Source organism: Carcharhinus amblyrhynchos, chromosome 5 (genome assembly GCF_965287045.1).
Source record: "Carcharhinus amblyrhynchos chromosome 5, sCarAmb.v2.hapA, whole genome shotgun sequence".
In the NCBI taxonomy this organism is placed as follows: Eukaryota; Metazoa; Chordata; class Chondrichthyes; order Carcharhiniformes; family Carcharhinidae; genus Carcharhinus; species Carcharhinus amblyrhynchos.
In genome coordinates this window covers 7100064-7116596 of record NC_137328.1, presented here as the reverse complement: position 1 = coordinate 7116596, position 16533 = coordinate 7100064, and the positions used below count along the sequence as shown (strand labels likewise).

The 16533-nt window shown below is 43.7% G+C and overlaps 2 protein-coding genes across 2 annotated transcripts in view; one reads left to right on the top strand and one right to left on the bottom strand.

The window, feature by feature from the left end:
* LOC145342882 (uncharacterized) overlaps positions 1 to 4533 on the top strand; it is a 43162-nt gene extending 38629 nt beyond the window's left edge. Inside the window, exon 3 of the mRNA XM_080188423.1 lies at positions 1633 to 4533. The gene's annotated coding sequence lies outside the window, so the exon portion shown is untranslated. The remainder of the gene's footprint in view (positions 1 to 1632) is intronic.
* Positions 4534 to 6485: 1952 nt separating this feature from the next.
* dnajc25 (DnaJ (Hsp40) homolog, subfamily C, member 25) lies at positions 6486 to 15895 on the bottom strand. The gene is made up of 4 exons (XM_080188424.1): positions 15590 to 15895; positions 9620 to 9772; positions 7973 to 8443; positions 6486 to 6775 (listed from the first exon to the last, which is right to left on the bottom strand). The coding sequence occupies exons 1-4, from the start codon at positions 15875 to 15877 to the stop codon at positions 6653 to 6655; spliced, it is 1035 nt and encodes a 344-aa protein (XP_080044550.1). The 5' UTR covers positions 15878 to 15895; the 3' UTR covers positions 6486 to 6652.
* Between the last annotated feature and the right edge of the window lie 638 nt (positions 15896 to 16533).

Here is a 16533-nt window from a genome sequence, read left to right as displayed (position 1 = left end):
TGGATTCCACAGACAGTGACCCAAGCTGGGAATTGAACCAAGCTTCATAGCGCTCTGATGCAGTAATGCTAACCACTGTGCCGCCCATTACATCAGAAGTTCAGAGGTTCACTTGACTCTCCCTGGGGTGAGGATTATCCTATGAGGAAAGGTTGGGTCTTTATCCATTGGATTGAAACACAAGGTCACTTGACAGGGTAGATGCCAAAAGGAAGTTAATTCTTGTGAGACACTAGAAGGGTCACAATTTAAAAATAAAAGGGTTTCCCATTTAAGACAAGATTTTTTCCCCTGAAGGTCAGTGGAATTCTCTTCCCAATGAAACGAAGGAGGTTGGGTCATTGAATATGTTTAAGGCTGAATTAGATAAGATTTTTTATTGACATGGGTAGAGAGTGAAAGAAGAATTGAGGCCACAATTAGATGATCTTACTAAATGGCAGAAGAGGCTCGCTCCTAAATTGTACGTTGATATAACATTATCGTTTTCCTAAGACTTGCTAGCAGTCTAACTAATGGCAGACATCATTAGCTTCCCTTTTACAACATTTGATGTCATATTCTGTCACAAACCCACAGAGCTATGGACTCCATATCTCAGGGTATCCTGTATTTTTTTTATTCATTTGTGGGACATGAACATGGCTGGCTGGGGCCAGCATTTATTGCCCATTCCTAGTTGGCCTTGTTCAGAGGGCAGTTGAGAGTCAACCACATTGCTGTGGCTTTGGAGTTATATATAGGCCAGACCAGGTAAAGATGGCAGATTTCTTTCCTGAAAAGACATTAGTGAACCAGATGGGTTTTTCCAACAATGATTTAATGGTCGTCAGTAGATTCTTATTTCCTGATTTTTCTTATTGAATTCAAATTCCATCAGGAATTTGGGTCTCCAGAGCATTAGCTGAATTAATAGAGTGATAAATACCATAGGCCATCGTCTCCCACAGACTCAGGTTTTTGCCACTAACTTTCATTCACGGATTTAGCTCATCTCTCTTTTTGAATCTGGATTTTATGAACTATATGATTTGCCCTTCACTCAGTAAAATATTCAGTCCACAGAACGGAAGAACATCTTCAAGGTAAACAATTTCAAACATGCTCAGAAGTATTCCTTTATTTCAAAGTTTTCAGAAGACAGTACACGTGGCAAAAACATTGTTCTACCAAAAGTAGATTTTTTTTTAAGCTTGCAATGCCATGTCATTGTCCAGTTGACTGATTACTGGACATTTACCCAACTGAATAGCAAAGGAAACTATTAAATAGCAATTTGGCCTCCTTAAACATTAGGATTAAGAAATTGTGTGGGAACCAATATGTTCAGGCAGGGCTTTTTCACAACTGACATTAGCAGCGAAATCTGTACTGTCCAATTCTTGCTTTTTAGCTGGTTTTAATTCTTGAAGGCAGATAGCTTGCGAGATTTTATATGGCTTTAAATTTCTTTTAAATTCTGGTGTGACGATACTGATGTCCACCAAGTATTGACTTGTAAACTATCGTTACCCAGTTCAGATTGCAGGTGAGTATTCAAAAATTCACCCATGCCCCAAATTCTGAGTAGATAATCAATTGATGTACTAGTGAGCAGTTACTTTAATTCTTTAATTTATTCTCTCTCCTCAGTCACATATCCCGGACATTCTCTCTTTCACCTTCTTCCATCAGAAAAAGATATAAAAGTCTGAGGCCACGTACTGACTGAGTCAATAACAGCTTCTTCCCAGCTGCCAGATCTGAATATTAAATTGATCTTTGTCTACAGCCTAGCTATGACTTAAGTACTACATTATGCACCCTCTCTTTTTCTTCTCCCCCATGTAACTCTGTGAATGGTATACTTTGTCTGTATAGCTAAACAACACTTTTCACTGTATCCCGATATGTGACAATAATAAATCAATCAAAACATAATTAGAAATGCATTATAAGTGACCCTGATTGAAGATCCCATACTCAAAGCATAAATAAAATGCCAATCTTGTGACAAGTCTGATCAAGAATAGTTTAAAAACTATTCGGGACAGCATGGTGCTACAGTGATTAGCACTACTGCCTCACAGCTCCAGGGACCTGGATTCAATTGCCGGCTTGGGTCAGTGTGTGTGGAGTTTGCACGTTCTCCCTGTGTCTGCATGGACTTCCTCCGTTCCAGTTTCCTTCCACAGCACAGAGATGTGCGGGTTAGGTTGATTGGCTATGCTAAATTGACCCTTAGTGTCTCAGGACGTGTAGGTTAGAGAGATTAACAACGCAAATATGTGGGGTTATAGCGATCGGGCGTGGGTGGGATTGTTGGTGCAGACTCGATGGGCTGAATGGCCTCCTTCTGCACTGTGGGGATTTTATGATTCTAAAAACAAGAGATGTGTACGAGTTCTTAAACATACCCATTCCATCGGTTAAGACAAGAGTTCAAGTGCAAGTAAGGATATGTATTGCTCAGTTTTGAATTACTTCAAGTTTATAGTGGGGAAATGGGACGCTAGCCAGCAATGTTGGAATAGTGAGTGCAGAGGCAGCAGAATTATAGACGATTATAGCAATCCATGTTACACAAGATTAGATTAGTGAATGTGCTTTGAAAGATTTTCATTAGCGAATGGAGTCAGCTTTCATTATTCCTAATAAAATGAAGTGAAAGTGTTATTTTCTGATTTCCAGAGGAATCCTTCTATTAAAGGACTGTGCTGGAACGACAATTATATAGGGCGGTAATAATTTTCTGTCATAAAATGGCAGCTCCAAATATGAAATAATCGAGAGTAATGCAAATATTAAGGGCTTTTAGATATCTGAAATTACTTTAACCATTTATCTCAAGTAAAGATGCGGCGCTCTCAATAAATGTTGTTACAGCATGGAACCATAGGATTCCGACAGTGCAGAAGGAGGCCAATTGGCCCATCTACTCTGCATCGACTCTCGAAAGAGCATCCTACCCAAGCCCACCCCATCCTCTCCTTGTGCATTTACCATGGCTAATCCACATAATCTACACACTTTTGGATCCTGAGGGAGAATTTATTATGGCCAATCCACCTAACCCACATATCTTTGGAGGGTGTGAGGAAACCAGAGCACGGAGAGAAAACCCACACAGACACAGGGAGAACATGCAAACTATACTCAGAGTGAACCAAGGCTGGAACTAAACCCAGGTTGCTGAGCTGAGAGGCAGCAGTGCTAACCACTGTGCCACTGTTCTGCCCATAATATAAAGACATTTATAACCCGGGGCATTCACTGAGCCCATTTAGAATAAAACAAGTAGCACTTGAACTGCCACTTGGCTCAATTAGAACATTTTAAACTTTCTTTGAAAGCAACTGGAAGTAAATCCCTGCAGAATAGATCAGGTCTGTCTTTATGGAATAATTCCAGAGATTCTGTGCTGCTGCACTAAGTGATTGTGCACCCCAAATCACACTGTAGTTTCTACAAAGTGACATTCTGTGACACCATAGTACACACAATCCTGCAATAATAGATGGCTCAGGTACTGTTCTACTCTAAGTTCACACCCAGTAGCACTCAAATCAAGTTATATGTCCAAAGGTCTGTTTATTGGTCATCAGGGAAAAAAAAACTTTCATTTGAATAGTGTGGTCATTTCATTTTGACAATCAGTATTGAACCATTTTCCTGCTGCACTGAACATATTATTCAAACATTCAAAATAATTCACTTCTTTTCCTGTTTTAAGTTTTAAAAGCATATTCTATTCGTACTCAATTTATTCTCAGGCTGACATTTCAATCCTGATTAGCATAAAACAAATGTTAAAGAATGCTTGATAAAAACTCATCAGCAGCAATGAAGTCCAACAAAATTTAAGGAAAAATACATTTAAAAGTCCAACAAGCAGCACTTCAAGGGTACACACCCTCAGAATGCAAACTTTCGTACTTGCTGAATATTTGTTCAAACACAATTTTACAACCTCCAAAGTCTTACCCATACTACTCTATCAGGTTTCTTTTACCAATTTTTTTTTCCTCTTTAAGGCATTGGTTTCTTGCAGAGGTAGAGTTAGGATGAAGTTGCATTTCCATAGGGCCATTCATCTCAACATGCCCAAGGTGATCTGCAGGCAGTGAATTGAAGTGTACTCACTGTTGCAAAGTAGGGGATGCAGCAACTAATTTGCATACAAGCTCTCAGACAGCAATGACATCACAACTGGATTTTGGGTTTTTTTTAAATATATACACCGATAATTGAGGGATAGATATCAACCAGAATTTCATACTTATTGCCCAAGGGGTCACTGTTCCCTTGTAAAACCATGACAAGATCAACACAACCTATGGTATTTGGGGATGTGTCCAGGGAAGAGCGCACAATTCAGACTCATTTTGTCCTCGCTCACTATTCACATGGCGCACTGGCCCAGCCAGCGCCACCCATGTCCCATGAAAGAATTTTTAAATGCTTACCAAAGCAAGTAGATGAACAGTAATCAGGAACAGATACCCTATCTAATGTTCTCTTTCCTAAGCCAACGGTGTTATGGAAATTGTACACTATTGCAACGAATCCCAGAGTCTTGGTAGTCAACTGCTTGAGAACTTTATTCTCACTATGTGAGCTGTAATGTGATATTTAGTGTGCTCTACATCCAAAAAAATCCTAGTTACAGTTTACAAATGAAAAGAAAGTCACTTTAAGTGACACTTGTTTGTTGAGACAAAATTGCATTCACCCAACAGTTAATGCAAGCACCATCTCCCCAATTGGGTATTGTCAAAATTATTGATATAACAAGTTAGCCATCTTTCAGGGTACTATTGTCTGCTGCCAAATAGGAATTATTAGCACTCTCAAAGGGTTTGCCTAAATACAGTGGATGAACTGGCAATGGCATTTCAAAGTGCAGTTATGACAACCTGAATTGTGCTTTAACTTATTGATGCATGCTTTCATATTTTTTGCACATTATTCCTCAGTTAAGAAATGAGGAGGTGACTTTGTTTTAGCATGTCAGTGTAAAGCCATAATAATGACAAATATTTCAACAAGTTACTTACAACTGGAGAAACGTTTGTGCTCGTTTAAGAGATTCAGCTGGACAGTTAAGGAAGGTGGATATCTTGAATAAAATTCTATTTTATTATCCACTTCAATATAGTCTAATACTAATATGTAAAATATGTAAGTGTGCAATAATGATTCTGGCCCAAGCATTCAGCTGGCATACATAATAACAGCCTACTCACTGTATTAGAATAAAACCATCAACGTTTTCCTGCATAAATGCTGGAAATACCTAGCAGGACAGGCAGTATGCCTGATCTGGAGTATTTCCAGTGTTTTCAGTTTTTATTTCAGATTTGCAGTATCCGCAGAACTGTACTTTTCAATTAACATTTTCCAGCAAACTAGGCTGTGGTTACCAGGGATTGGCTATGCTAGTTTTCAATATCTGTCATTGCACACTGAACTTGAGGTACTAACTCAGTATAACATGATCAATCCTGCCTGTGCTTCATGGAGATCAGCTATGCTTGGACTTTTGTCCATTTTTTTTTTTACAGTGGCAGCTACTTGGCACTAAGGTACGTTGCTCCATATTAATGTCAGGATTAATATATTTAATCTAAAGCAATGCTAAATACATTTTTAAAAAGGCCAAATTGAGACATAAATGATAATAAAATGAAGATCCATTTTAAAACACTGCAAAAGTTGGGAAGAGACCTAAAGGACACAATTAAGTGGTTATTTCAATAGCTCCCTCTCAAATTTGCTTGATCTTACGAGTAGACAGTATCAGCAGGTTGGCTAATATGGTGGATGTTATTACAGAACCATTATCAAGTCTGTAAGAGGACATGTTAAGAGAATCAAGATGCCCCAAGAGTAATATACCAATCTTTAGTACTTGGCCAATCAGCTATGAAAAATGAGACTTGTGAAACAAATCAGTTTTTTTTAAGAGAACTAATAATGGTAAAGATTATTTCATCCTGTGGTGAAGGATGTACAAAGGGGGATGCAAGGAATAAATACGATTAATACAAAATGTAACCAGCACCTGCATTCACAAACGTCTTGCATGCGGCTGTAGATTTGATCTAATTTATATATATATATATAAATAAAGTATTAGCTCTAACTTGCAGGCACCCCCACAAGTTGCTGCCATTTGGTCTGAAACAGTCAAGATTTAAAATTCCATCTAGAAAGCTAAATAACCATTATATGGTCAACTCTCACATTTTGACTTTTATTTCTATGACATTTTAATTTACAACCACAAACGCTACAGTAGACTAACCTTTGTCAATGCAATCTCCATCTCACCTATATATTAATATATTTATGTACAAAATGAACAAGCAACCAAAATTGTAAAAATTTGTCAACTTTAGTCCTTCCAGTTCAAAAAATATAATTTGAATAATGGAGATAATGTAGTCAGGGCTCCACTAAATGAGTAGACATTTCCGATAATATTTGGGAGTGAATTTTGGGGGGGGGGGGGGGGCAGGGGTGCTGAATCTAAATGGTAATAAGGGCTGCAAATATTTTGTATAAACTGAATCCTGAGTTACTAGATCAATAATATTTATATTCCATTATCAAAATAGGTTCTTTTGTATAAAAAGACATTTGCTGTAAACAGTGTATAAGGCAGAGGTATTTAGTCATCTATGAAGGTTAGCCTTCCCGGCCCCTCATTTTTCATCCAACGTCGATACCGTTTCCATCGCGGATCTGAAGCTACTTTCTTTTTGAGTTCTTCCTCTTGTTCCGTCTTATAAACCTAAAATTAAAAAAAAAGTCACTAAATACTGTGGTATGCTTCAGCTTAATGAGCTGATCAGTGTGTAAGGTGTGCCACAGTTCATCTTTGGTTCATGCTCAGGTTAACTAATGGTCAATCAGCATTATAACTGCCCACTCTGCACAGTTTAGGTTACAAGGGGGTGAAAATAGTTCTCACAGGAGCCAAATTCAATGAATCATGCTCGAAGTGTATGTACATGGAATGGCTGTGAAGGATGAGGTCACACTTAGACATGCGCTCCCTGCCAAACCCTTCGGAACACAGGTAGCCCATTCAGCCCCTCGGTGTTGTTCTACCAATGAGACCGTGGCTCAGAAACCTCTTAGCTGTGTTCTGGTGAAAGATCATCGATCTTAAACATGAACGGTTGTTCTCTTCACATCTGCTGCAAGACCTTCAGAATCATCGCATAACTATTCCGAATATCTTATCTAGGCTCATATCCCGCCCTATTCCCATAACCCCATGCATTTCCCCCACTAATTATCCTAACCTGCACAACTTTGGACAGTGAGGAGCAATTTAGCAAGGCCAATCCACCTAACCCGCACGTCTTTGGACATTAAGGGACAACTTAGCGTGGTCAATCCACCTAACCTGCACATCTCCAGAATATTTCCAAAATTTGAATTTTAGGTTATGGCCAATCTGTATTCCCTCGATGATGCCTGGATACATGAACAGCCCATCAACAGTCACCATTAATGGTCACTTGGGCCAAGTAACCAGTAGGTAACCATCACCCACTTACTGCAAACCAGCAAAAGAGTCAACAAGTTTAGGGGTGTAGGAAAGGCAATAAGGAATAGAATTCACGCACAAGATTAATTATTTCAGGGAATCCACATAGCCAACTATTTTTCCCAACACAAAATCTACACCAGTAACAATTTATAACCATGAACAATGACAAAAAACTGTTCAGTTTCGTAACATGACACTTCTAAAACCAGATGTCTGCCCAATTGTCAACTTGCATAATCCATTGATTTAATTTCTTGTTTGTGTGTGTTTAGGTATGTCAGACATAATACTACAAATATTTCAGATTGAGTTATGTCCATTACAGTACTTCCACATGCTTCAAGGTTCTTAAAGAGCAGGGTTTTAGTTTTGTACATTTTTTTGAAACTGTAATTTACCGTGCTCTCGATTGCACCATGCAAGGCTTACCTCAAAGTTTTCCCGTAACCACAGCTTCCTCTCAAGAAACATCTCTTTCTGATGATCTTCAAGACCGTCAAACTGGCCTTGTGACATATGCATGTTTTTTCGGATAATGTACAATTTCTCCTCTTCTCCATATTCTTCACGTTTTATGTGAAAACGATAAATCCACCTGCAGTACCAGATTACATATCTACAAATGTAATAAGGAGCCAAAATGATTTGGAAGATGAGTATGTCATATAACCGTGGTTTCTGATAGCCCCCTTTAATGTCAATGTTATTTTTGATAATTCCTTTAATGATTTCCTCCTCCTCCTCTTTGATTTCTTCTTTAGAACGTCTGTTTTTCCCTTTTTCTTTCGTTTTATTCAGCAGCCCTTGCTGCTTGGCAATTTCTGTCGCTTGGATTCTATACTTTGGCACAGTGGTGAGATAATGAATGGCCTCGCTGTAACTGCTCCACCAGCTGTAGTACTGCAACAATTTAAACACATAGTAAAGTGCAATAACGATCAGGGCAAGCCATAATTGCAGTAGCTATTTTACAAAAAGCCTTAAAATCAGTATTCAGAAACAAATTACATCAAAAGAACTAAAATCCTAAATAGCACATTTGCTGCAAGAAATCTTTCTTTCTGTAATAATGTGATTGATTTGAATTAACCCCCATCACATTGTTTGAGAGGTGTAGGGCTCAGCTTGGAACAGGAGGACAAATGATTGACAGTTTTAGAATTGGGAATTTATCCAGTCTAGTAATGGCCGTATTAAAAGCAAACTTTCCAAAACCTTGCAGACTATTCTGAATCAATTTATGTAGACTCTGGATCTGTGCAAATATTAACCGGCCTCTGCAGCATTTTACTGTTGTTTGTGACAATCTACAGCAAACATTCATACAGGTATAACATATTTACTGAAGATTTAGCCAATCTTAATTAATCCATCCAGAATGACCTTGTAGCCTCTTGAAAGGTGACTTTTCAAATTTCATGTAACATTCATCCAATGGGGCTTAATGTTTCTGCAGGCTGCTATTCCAATGCACCTCTCTACACTGTCTTCAGTCCAGACATTTTCTTTATGACTTTGTAGATCATTACAACTGAGCCATGTGCAAGAGCATTTTGAAGGCATTTAGAGCCAACCACACCATGCGGGACTGGAATCACCTGTAGGACAGACCAGATAGGGGTGGCACATTCCCTTCCTTGAAAGGCATGGGCTAATCCGACTGGGTCACCAACTAGTCATTCTTTGTCACTTTGAAATTCATACTGGGATCTGAACTCGCGCCTGGGCTGTTAGTCTGTACTATAATCATTGCACATCATTAAGACCAACTGTCACAAAAGCTGAAATAACGACAATTTTCCTAATGCAAAGTATGGTGCAATTTCTCTGAATATTGCAACTGCTAATGCACAGACCTGCTCAACTATCATTCTCACCATGCTCACCATAAGCATAGACTTCAGTCCCTGGAGCAATGCAGCTTAGCAGGTCACCGTTCTGCCCATCATGTCTGACAGAAACTCTTTGAAAGAGGGTCCTACTTGGCAGTTTTCTGTAGTGGTCCCTCAACCAATAGTTCAAATAGTGCTACATTTCTGTATGATACAAGAACATATTTTTAAATGGCTGCCTTACCTGAAAGAGTGATATAGCACAAACCGTCACAATTATAACTATTCTGACGTCCACTTTGGGTGCCAGCCTTCTCTTGTAGTAATGGTAGTAATGTCTGTAGAATTCATCAGGGTGGTCAAGCATGTAATCATAATCCTTCCTGGCTTCATCATCCTTTAAGGTACAGGGGTTCAAAACAAATAGCAGTTAGTGACTGCTCCATAATTGTAAGCTCATTACAAACTGATCAAAAATACTGTCTAGCTTTGTACAACATAAATTTGATCATTTTTATTGACAATTCTCTAATTATAAAACAGGAATGCAGTACCAAAAACCTCACCTTTGTAAGAGGAAATGCAGGTTTCTACAATGGTTCTGCACTTACTGTTTCAAGTCAGAGTACTATAGAAATATGATGGCACACAGTGGCAGTAGTGTACACCATCTACAAGATGCACTGCAGCAACTTGCCAAGACTCCTTTGACAACCCGTATTGATCTTTCTCTGCACCTTAGCTATAACTGTTACACTACATTCTGCACTCTCTCCTTTCATTCTCTATGAACAGTATGCTTTGTCTGTGTAGCAGGTAAGAAACAATATTTTTCACTGTATGCTAAGACATGTGACAATAATAAATCAAATTCACCTAACAGGACAAGGGCGGCAAATGCACGGGAGCATCAGCACCTAGAAGTTGCCTTCAACAATCCTGGAACTCCCTTCCTAACAGTACTGACAGGTAATGAAAATTCTGGTCTCAGCAGCAACACCCACATCTCTTGAAAGAATAAAAGAGTATAATCCTAACCCAAACATAACATACTTAATGCAAATAAGTGTTGAATACACATTTCTCTTGTCAGAGAGTTTTTAACTGCAATCAAGTCAAAGTTAAAGACTCTCACTGATGAGAGTACTGATAAGCAAGTTTGATAAAGAAAATGTATAAAAAAGTAATCAAGAAAATCAAGTTTAATCACTTATTTTTGAGAATATCTTTAGGCTTCATAAACAATAAGGGGTTTTAAAATTGTGTTGGCAGGTTGTGGTTAGTGAGGTATAGCAAGGGTAAGTACCCGGGGACCCAGCTATTCACACTATATATCAATGATTTGGATTTGGGACCCCAAATGTACTACTTCCTGGTTTGCAGATGATACAAAGCTAGGCGGGAATGTGTGTTGTGAGGAAGATGTAAAGAGGCTATAGGAGGATTTGGACAGGCTTAGTGAATGGGCAAGGACATGGCAGATGGAATATAATGTAGGAAAACATGAGGGAATCCACATTGGTTTTGGGAATAGATGTACAGAGTATTTCCTAAACGGTAAATGAGAAAGTGGAGATGCACAAAGGGACCTGGGTGTCCTTGTCCATAAGTCACTGAAGGGGAGGTGCAGAAAGCTATTGGAAAGGCTAATGAAATGTTAGCCTTTATCGCAAGAAGATTTGAGTACAGGAGTAGAGAGGTCTTGGTTCAATTGTATAGAAGCTTAGTCAGATCGCATCTGGAATACTGCATGCAGTTTTGGTCCCCTTACCATAAAAAGGATATTATTGCCATAGAGGGAATGCAAAGGTTTACCAGACTTGTTCTGGGGATGGTAGGACTGTCTTATGTAGGGAGATTGGGGAAAACAGACTGTATTCTCTAGAGTTTTACATAAGAACATAAGAAATAGGAGCAGGAATAAGCCATCTAGCCCTTCGAGCCTGCCCCACCATTCAATAAGATCATGGCTGATCTGAAGTGGATCAGTTCCACTTTCCCGCTTTCTCTCCATAACCCTTAATTCCCCTGTCTATCAAAAACCTATCTACCCATGACTTAAATATATTTAGCGAGGTAGCCTCCACCACTTCAACGGGCAGAGAATTCCAGAGATTCACCACCCTTTGAGTGAAGAAGTTCCTCCTCAACTCCGATCTAAACTGTATCCTCCCTCCCACCACCCCCCCCCCCCCCCCCCCCCCCCGCTATCTTGAGGCTGTGTCCTCTAGTCCTGCTATCCTTTCTAAGCGGGAAGAATCTCTCTACTATCCATCCCCTTCATTGTCTTATACGTCTCTATAAGATCCCTCCTCATCCTTCTATTTAGTCTCTCTTCATAGTCCAACCCCCTCATCTCCGGTATCAGCCCAGCAAACCTCCTCTGCACCCCCTCCAAGGCCAATATATCCTTCTGCAAGTGCGGCGACCAAAACTGCACACAGTACTCCAGCTGTGGCCTCACCAGTACCCTGTACAGCTGCAGCAAGACCTCCCTACTTTTACATTCTATCCCCCTCGCTATAAAGGTCAACATTCCATTCGCCTTCTTGATCACCTGCTGCACCTGCAGACTGGGTTTTTGCGACTCGTGCACAAGGACCCCAGGTCCCTCTGCACCGTAGCATGCTGCAGCTTTTCGCCTTTTAAATAAAGATCCCTCCTACTATTATTCCTGCCAAAGTGGATAACCTCACACTTGCTAACATTATACTCCATCTGCCAGGTCCTCGCCCACTCGCTCAGCCTATCCAGATCTTTCTGCAGACTTTCCACACCTTCCACGCAATTTGCTTTTCCACTCATCTTCGTGTCATCAACAAATTTTGTCACCCTACACTCAGCCCCCTCCTCCAGATCATCTATATAAATGGTAAATAGTTGAGGTCCCAGCACCAATCCCTGCGGCATTCCACTAGTCACCACCAGAATAGCACCCATTGATACCAACTCTCTGCTTCTTATTAGACAGCCAATCCTCTATCCAGAATGAAGAATGAGAGCTGATCTCATTGAAACCTACAAAATACTTACAGGAATAGACAGGGTAAATACAGGTAAGATGGTTCCCTTGGTTGAAGAGAGTCTGGAACCAGGGGCACAATTTCAAAACACAGGGGAAACCACTTTGGACAGAGATGAGGAGAAATTTCTTTGCACAGATGGTCGTGAATCTTTGAATTCTCTATCCCAAAGGACTGTGGAAGCTCAATCACTGAGTATGTTAAAAATAGAGATCGATAGATTACCGAATAACAGTAACATAAAGGATTGTGGGGGTGGTGTGGGGAAAGGGCATTAAGTGTCTATTCAGCCAAGATCATATTGAATGGTGTAGTAGGCTCCACGGGCTATCTTAGAACCTCCACAATGCAGAATGAGGCTACGCGGCCCATTAAGTCTGCACTGACCACAATCCCATCCAGGCTCTATTCCTGTAACCCCACATATTTATCCTGCTAATCTCATGACACTAAGGGTCAATTTTGCATGGCCAATCCACCTAACTCGCACATCTTTGGATTGTGGGAGGAAACCGGAGCACTCGGGGGGGAACGTGCAAACTCCACACAGACAGTGACCCGAGGCCGGGACTGAACCTAGGTCCCTGGTATGGAGTCACAACAGTGCTGACCACTGTGCCACCATGCCACCCATACCACTGTGTCACTGTGCTACCAAAATACTGAACGCCCTTTCCTATGTTTTTATTTACTATTGTCTGCCCTCAACTCTCAAACTGGAAATTTAAAATTATTTGAGTTTATCATTGTCATATGTATTAGTATAGTGAAAAGTATTGTTTCTTGTGCACTATACAGACAAAAGATTTATTCTCTACATTTTAGAAAAAGACCAATAATTGTGTTCATGCAATAATTAAGAGAAGCAAAAAAATTAGAAAGGCTGCAGATTGAATCCAGTCTGTGCTGATGTAGTTGGGGTGGTGATGTGAGGAAGCTAAGAGTTTAAGCCACGCTCCAGACCTGGCATCATCAACCTAGGTAGTCCTTTCATTACAATGCAAAGCAGAGCTACACTGTTGGAGGTCTTGTTGGCCTATTCAGATGGACAAAACAGACCCTGGGGCAATATTCAAAAGCAGCATGGAGTCAAGTGCCTCGTTACTATTTATCCCTCAGTCCATATCACCAGAACCGGTGAACTGGTGGTGATTGCAATCTATGGGATTTTGGTGTATCCCAAATTGCTGCCAAAAGCTTAACACAAACAATAATAATTAAAACATCACTGTTTAAAATTTCAGAATTTTAACAGTATTTCAACAAATTTTGCTTCTGGAAACATGGTTAACATATTTCCTAGATGAGAGAGCTGAGACTGTATTAGGAAGTATGGAAGGGGAAATTAGGATACAAGTTATATAAAAGTGACAGTTGCCAATCTCCATGCAAACAAGAACAGTTTGTTATTACAGACTCTAGGTGATTTAAAATTAACTATCACAGTAACCAGAGATGCATGTTTGCTTTTGCCAGTAGCTGACTCCTAGAAACAAGCACCAGGAGCAAGCACCCAGTGTGAGAGGGGGAGCTACGGTAGGGTACTAACTCCAATCAGCTATGGGGGTGTTGCTAGTCAGCAACAGCTCCACCAGATATTCAAAACACCTCTCCCCCAAATAGATACTCTCCAACACTAGCCTGACCCCTGACTGGATAGCCCCATTACCCACTGGATACCTTGTAGCTCTACCACCCAATAGCCTCCATCTGCCCGTGACACCTTCTCACCGAACCTAGGCATTTGCCACCCCAAATGACAACCCATCAACCCTCTGCAAATGCCACACCCAAACCTGACCCCCCCCCGACCCCCTCAGCTGCCCCCCCCACACCTGACCCCCCCGACCCCCTCAGTTGCCCCCCCCACACCTGACCCCCCCGACCCCCTCAGTTGCCCCCCACCCCCGACCCCCTCAGTTGCCCCCCCACCCCCGACCCCCTCAGTTGTCCCCCCACCCCCGACCCCCTCAGTTGCCCCCCCACCCCCGACCCCCTCAGTTGCCCCCCCACCCCCGACACCCCCCGACCCCCTCAGTTGCCCCCCACCCCTGACACCCCCCCGACCCCCTCAGTTGCCCCCCACCCCTGACACCCCCCCGACCCCCTCAGTTGCCCCCCACCCCTGACACCCCCCCGACCCTCTCAGTTGCCCCCCCACCCCTGACACCCCCCCGACCCCCTCAGTTGCCCCCCCACCCCTGACCCCCCCGACCCCCTCAGTTGCCCCCCCCATCCCTGAACCCCGACCCCCTCAGTTGCCCCCCCACCCCTGACACCCCCCCGACCCTCTCAGTTGCCCCCCCACCCCTGACACCCCCCCGACCCTCTCAGTTGCCCCCCACCCCTGACACCCCCCCGACCCCCTCAGTTGCCCCCCCACCCCTGACACCCCCCCGACCCCCTCAGTTGCCCCCCCCACCCCTGACACCCCCCCGACCCCCTCAGTTGCCCCCCCACCCCTGACACCCCCCCGACCCCCTCAGTTGCCCCCCCACCCCTGACACCCCCCTGACCCCCTCAGTTGCCCCCCCATCCCTGAACCCCCGACCCCCTCAGTTGCCCCCCCCACACCTGACCCCCTCAGTTGCCCCCCCACACCTGACCCCCCCTGACCCCCTCAGTTGCCCCCCCCCACACCTGACCCCCCCGACCCCCTCAGTTGCCCCCCCCCACACCTGGACCCCCCGACCCCCTCAGTTGCCCCCCCCCACACCTGACCCCCCCGACCCCCTCAGTTGCCCCCCCCCACACCTGACCCCCCCGACCCCCTCAGTTGCCCCCCCCCACACCTGACCCCCCCACCCCCTCAGTTGCCCCCCCGACACCTGACCCCCCCGACCCCCTCAGTTGCCCCCCCCACACCTGACCCCCCCGACCCCCTCAGTTGCCCCCCCCACACCTGACCCCCCGACCCCCTCAGTTGCCCCCCCCACACCTGACCCCCCCGACCCCCTCAGTTGCCCCCCCCACACCTGACCCCCCCGACCCCCTCAGTTGCCCCCCCCACACCTGACCCCCCGACCCCCTCAGTTGCCCCCCCCACACCTGACCCCCCCGACCCCCTCAGTTGCCCCCCCCAGCTGCCCCCCCACCCCCTGAGATTACCAACAGTCACATTAAGTGCAAGGTGAGTTATTCCCGGTGGAGAAAGGGGGTACACTGCCATCCACTCTATTGAGCAACCACACCTTCAGAGTCTCGTAGGCAGTGGCGATCAGCAGGAAGCGCTCCTCGGGGTTCTCCCCGGCCTCAGTGGGCCGGTACCGGTCCGGGTGGTAGCGCCGGGCCAGCTGGCGGTAGGCGCGGGCGATGTCGCTCTTGCCGGCGTCTCTGGCCACGCCAAGCACGTCATAGCAGGAGACGGTACCGCAGTAGAGGCCCTCCAGCAGGCCATCGGCCGGAGCCAGCATGGTGAAGGAAACGGCACAGAGCCGGAGCAGCAACACCCCGAACCCCGGCCTCCCCGCCGACGCCATGTCAGCGGACTGGTGGCCGAGCACACCGCGCGTGCGCACCACCCCGAGCCACAGCCCCGCCTCCAGGGCGCCACGTGGGAGGCCGTGCGTGAGACACGTCACCATTTCAAACCCCAACGGCCGTTTGTCTCGAGCGGACGCTGGTAGTGGATCTGGCTATTCAGCCCACTCTGCCTATACTAGCCCTTTGAATGAACCATTCGATTTCCTTTTCATTTCTCTTTCTTGCTTTTCACCCTCTCACAAAGCTCTGCAAATCTTGCCCCCATTCAAGCATTTATCCAATTCCTTGTTTGGAAGTTATTGACTCTGTTCCTAGATTTTATGATGTGGAGATGTCAGCGTTATCCCCATGACTTGCCTGAGCTTGCAAAATCTCGCTAACTGTCCTGTTTGGAGACAATACACATCTCTTTAACTTGAGCTTATCCCTCTCTGCAGTCACATTTTCCGTAACTTTAAGACTTGATTACCTGTAAAGACTTGCATTCCAACCATTATTTTGTAAATTGAGTTTGTGTCTATATATTCTGTGTTTGTGAGCAGAACTCCCACTTAGCTGATGAAGGAGCAGCACTCCGAAAGCTAGTGGCTTGTGCTACCAAATAAACCTGTTGGACTTTAACCTGGTGTTGTGAGGCTTCTTACATAAATTT

Bases quoted from the DNA above. Each gene is read 5' to 3' on its own strand.
- dnajc25 (XM_080188424.1), bottom strand. From the start codon at position 15,877: ATGGCGTCGGCGGGGAGGCCGGGGTTCGGGGTGTTGCTGCTCCGGCTC. The intron at 8,444-9,619 runs GTAAGGCAGCCA...AAATTGTTGCAG, and splicing joins GTGCTATATCACTCTTTCAG to TACTACAGCTGGTGGAGCAG. The intron at 6,776-7,972 runs GTAAGCCTTGCA...TTTTAATTTTAG, and splicing joins GGTTACGGGAAAACTTTGAG to GTTTATAAGACGGAACAAGA.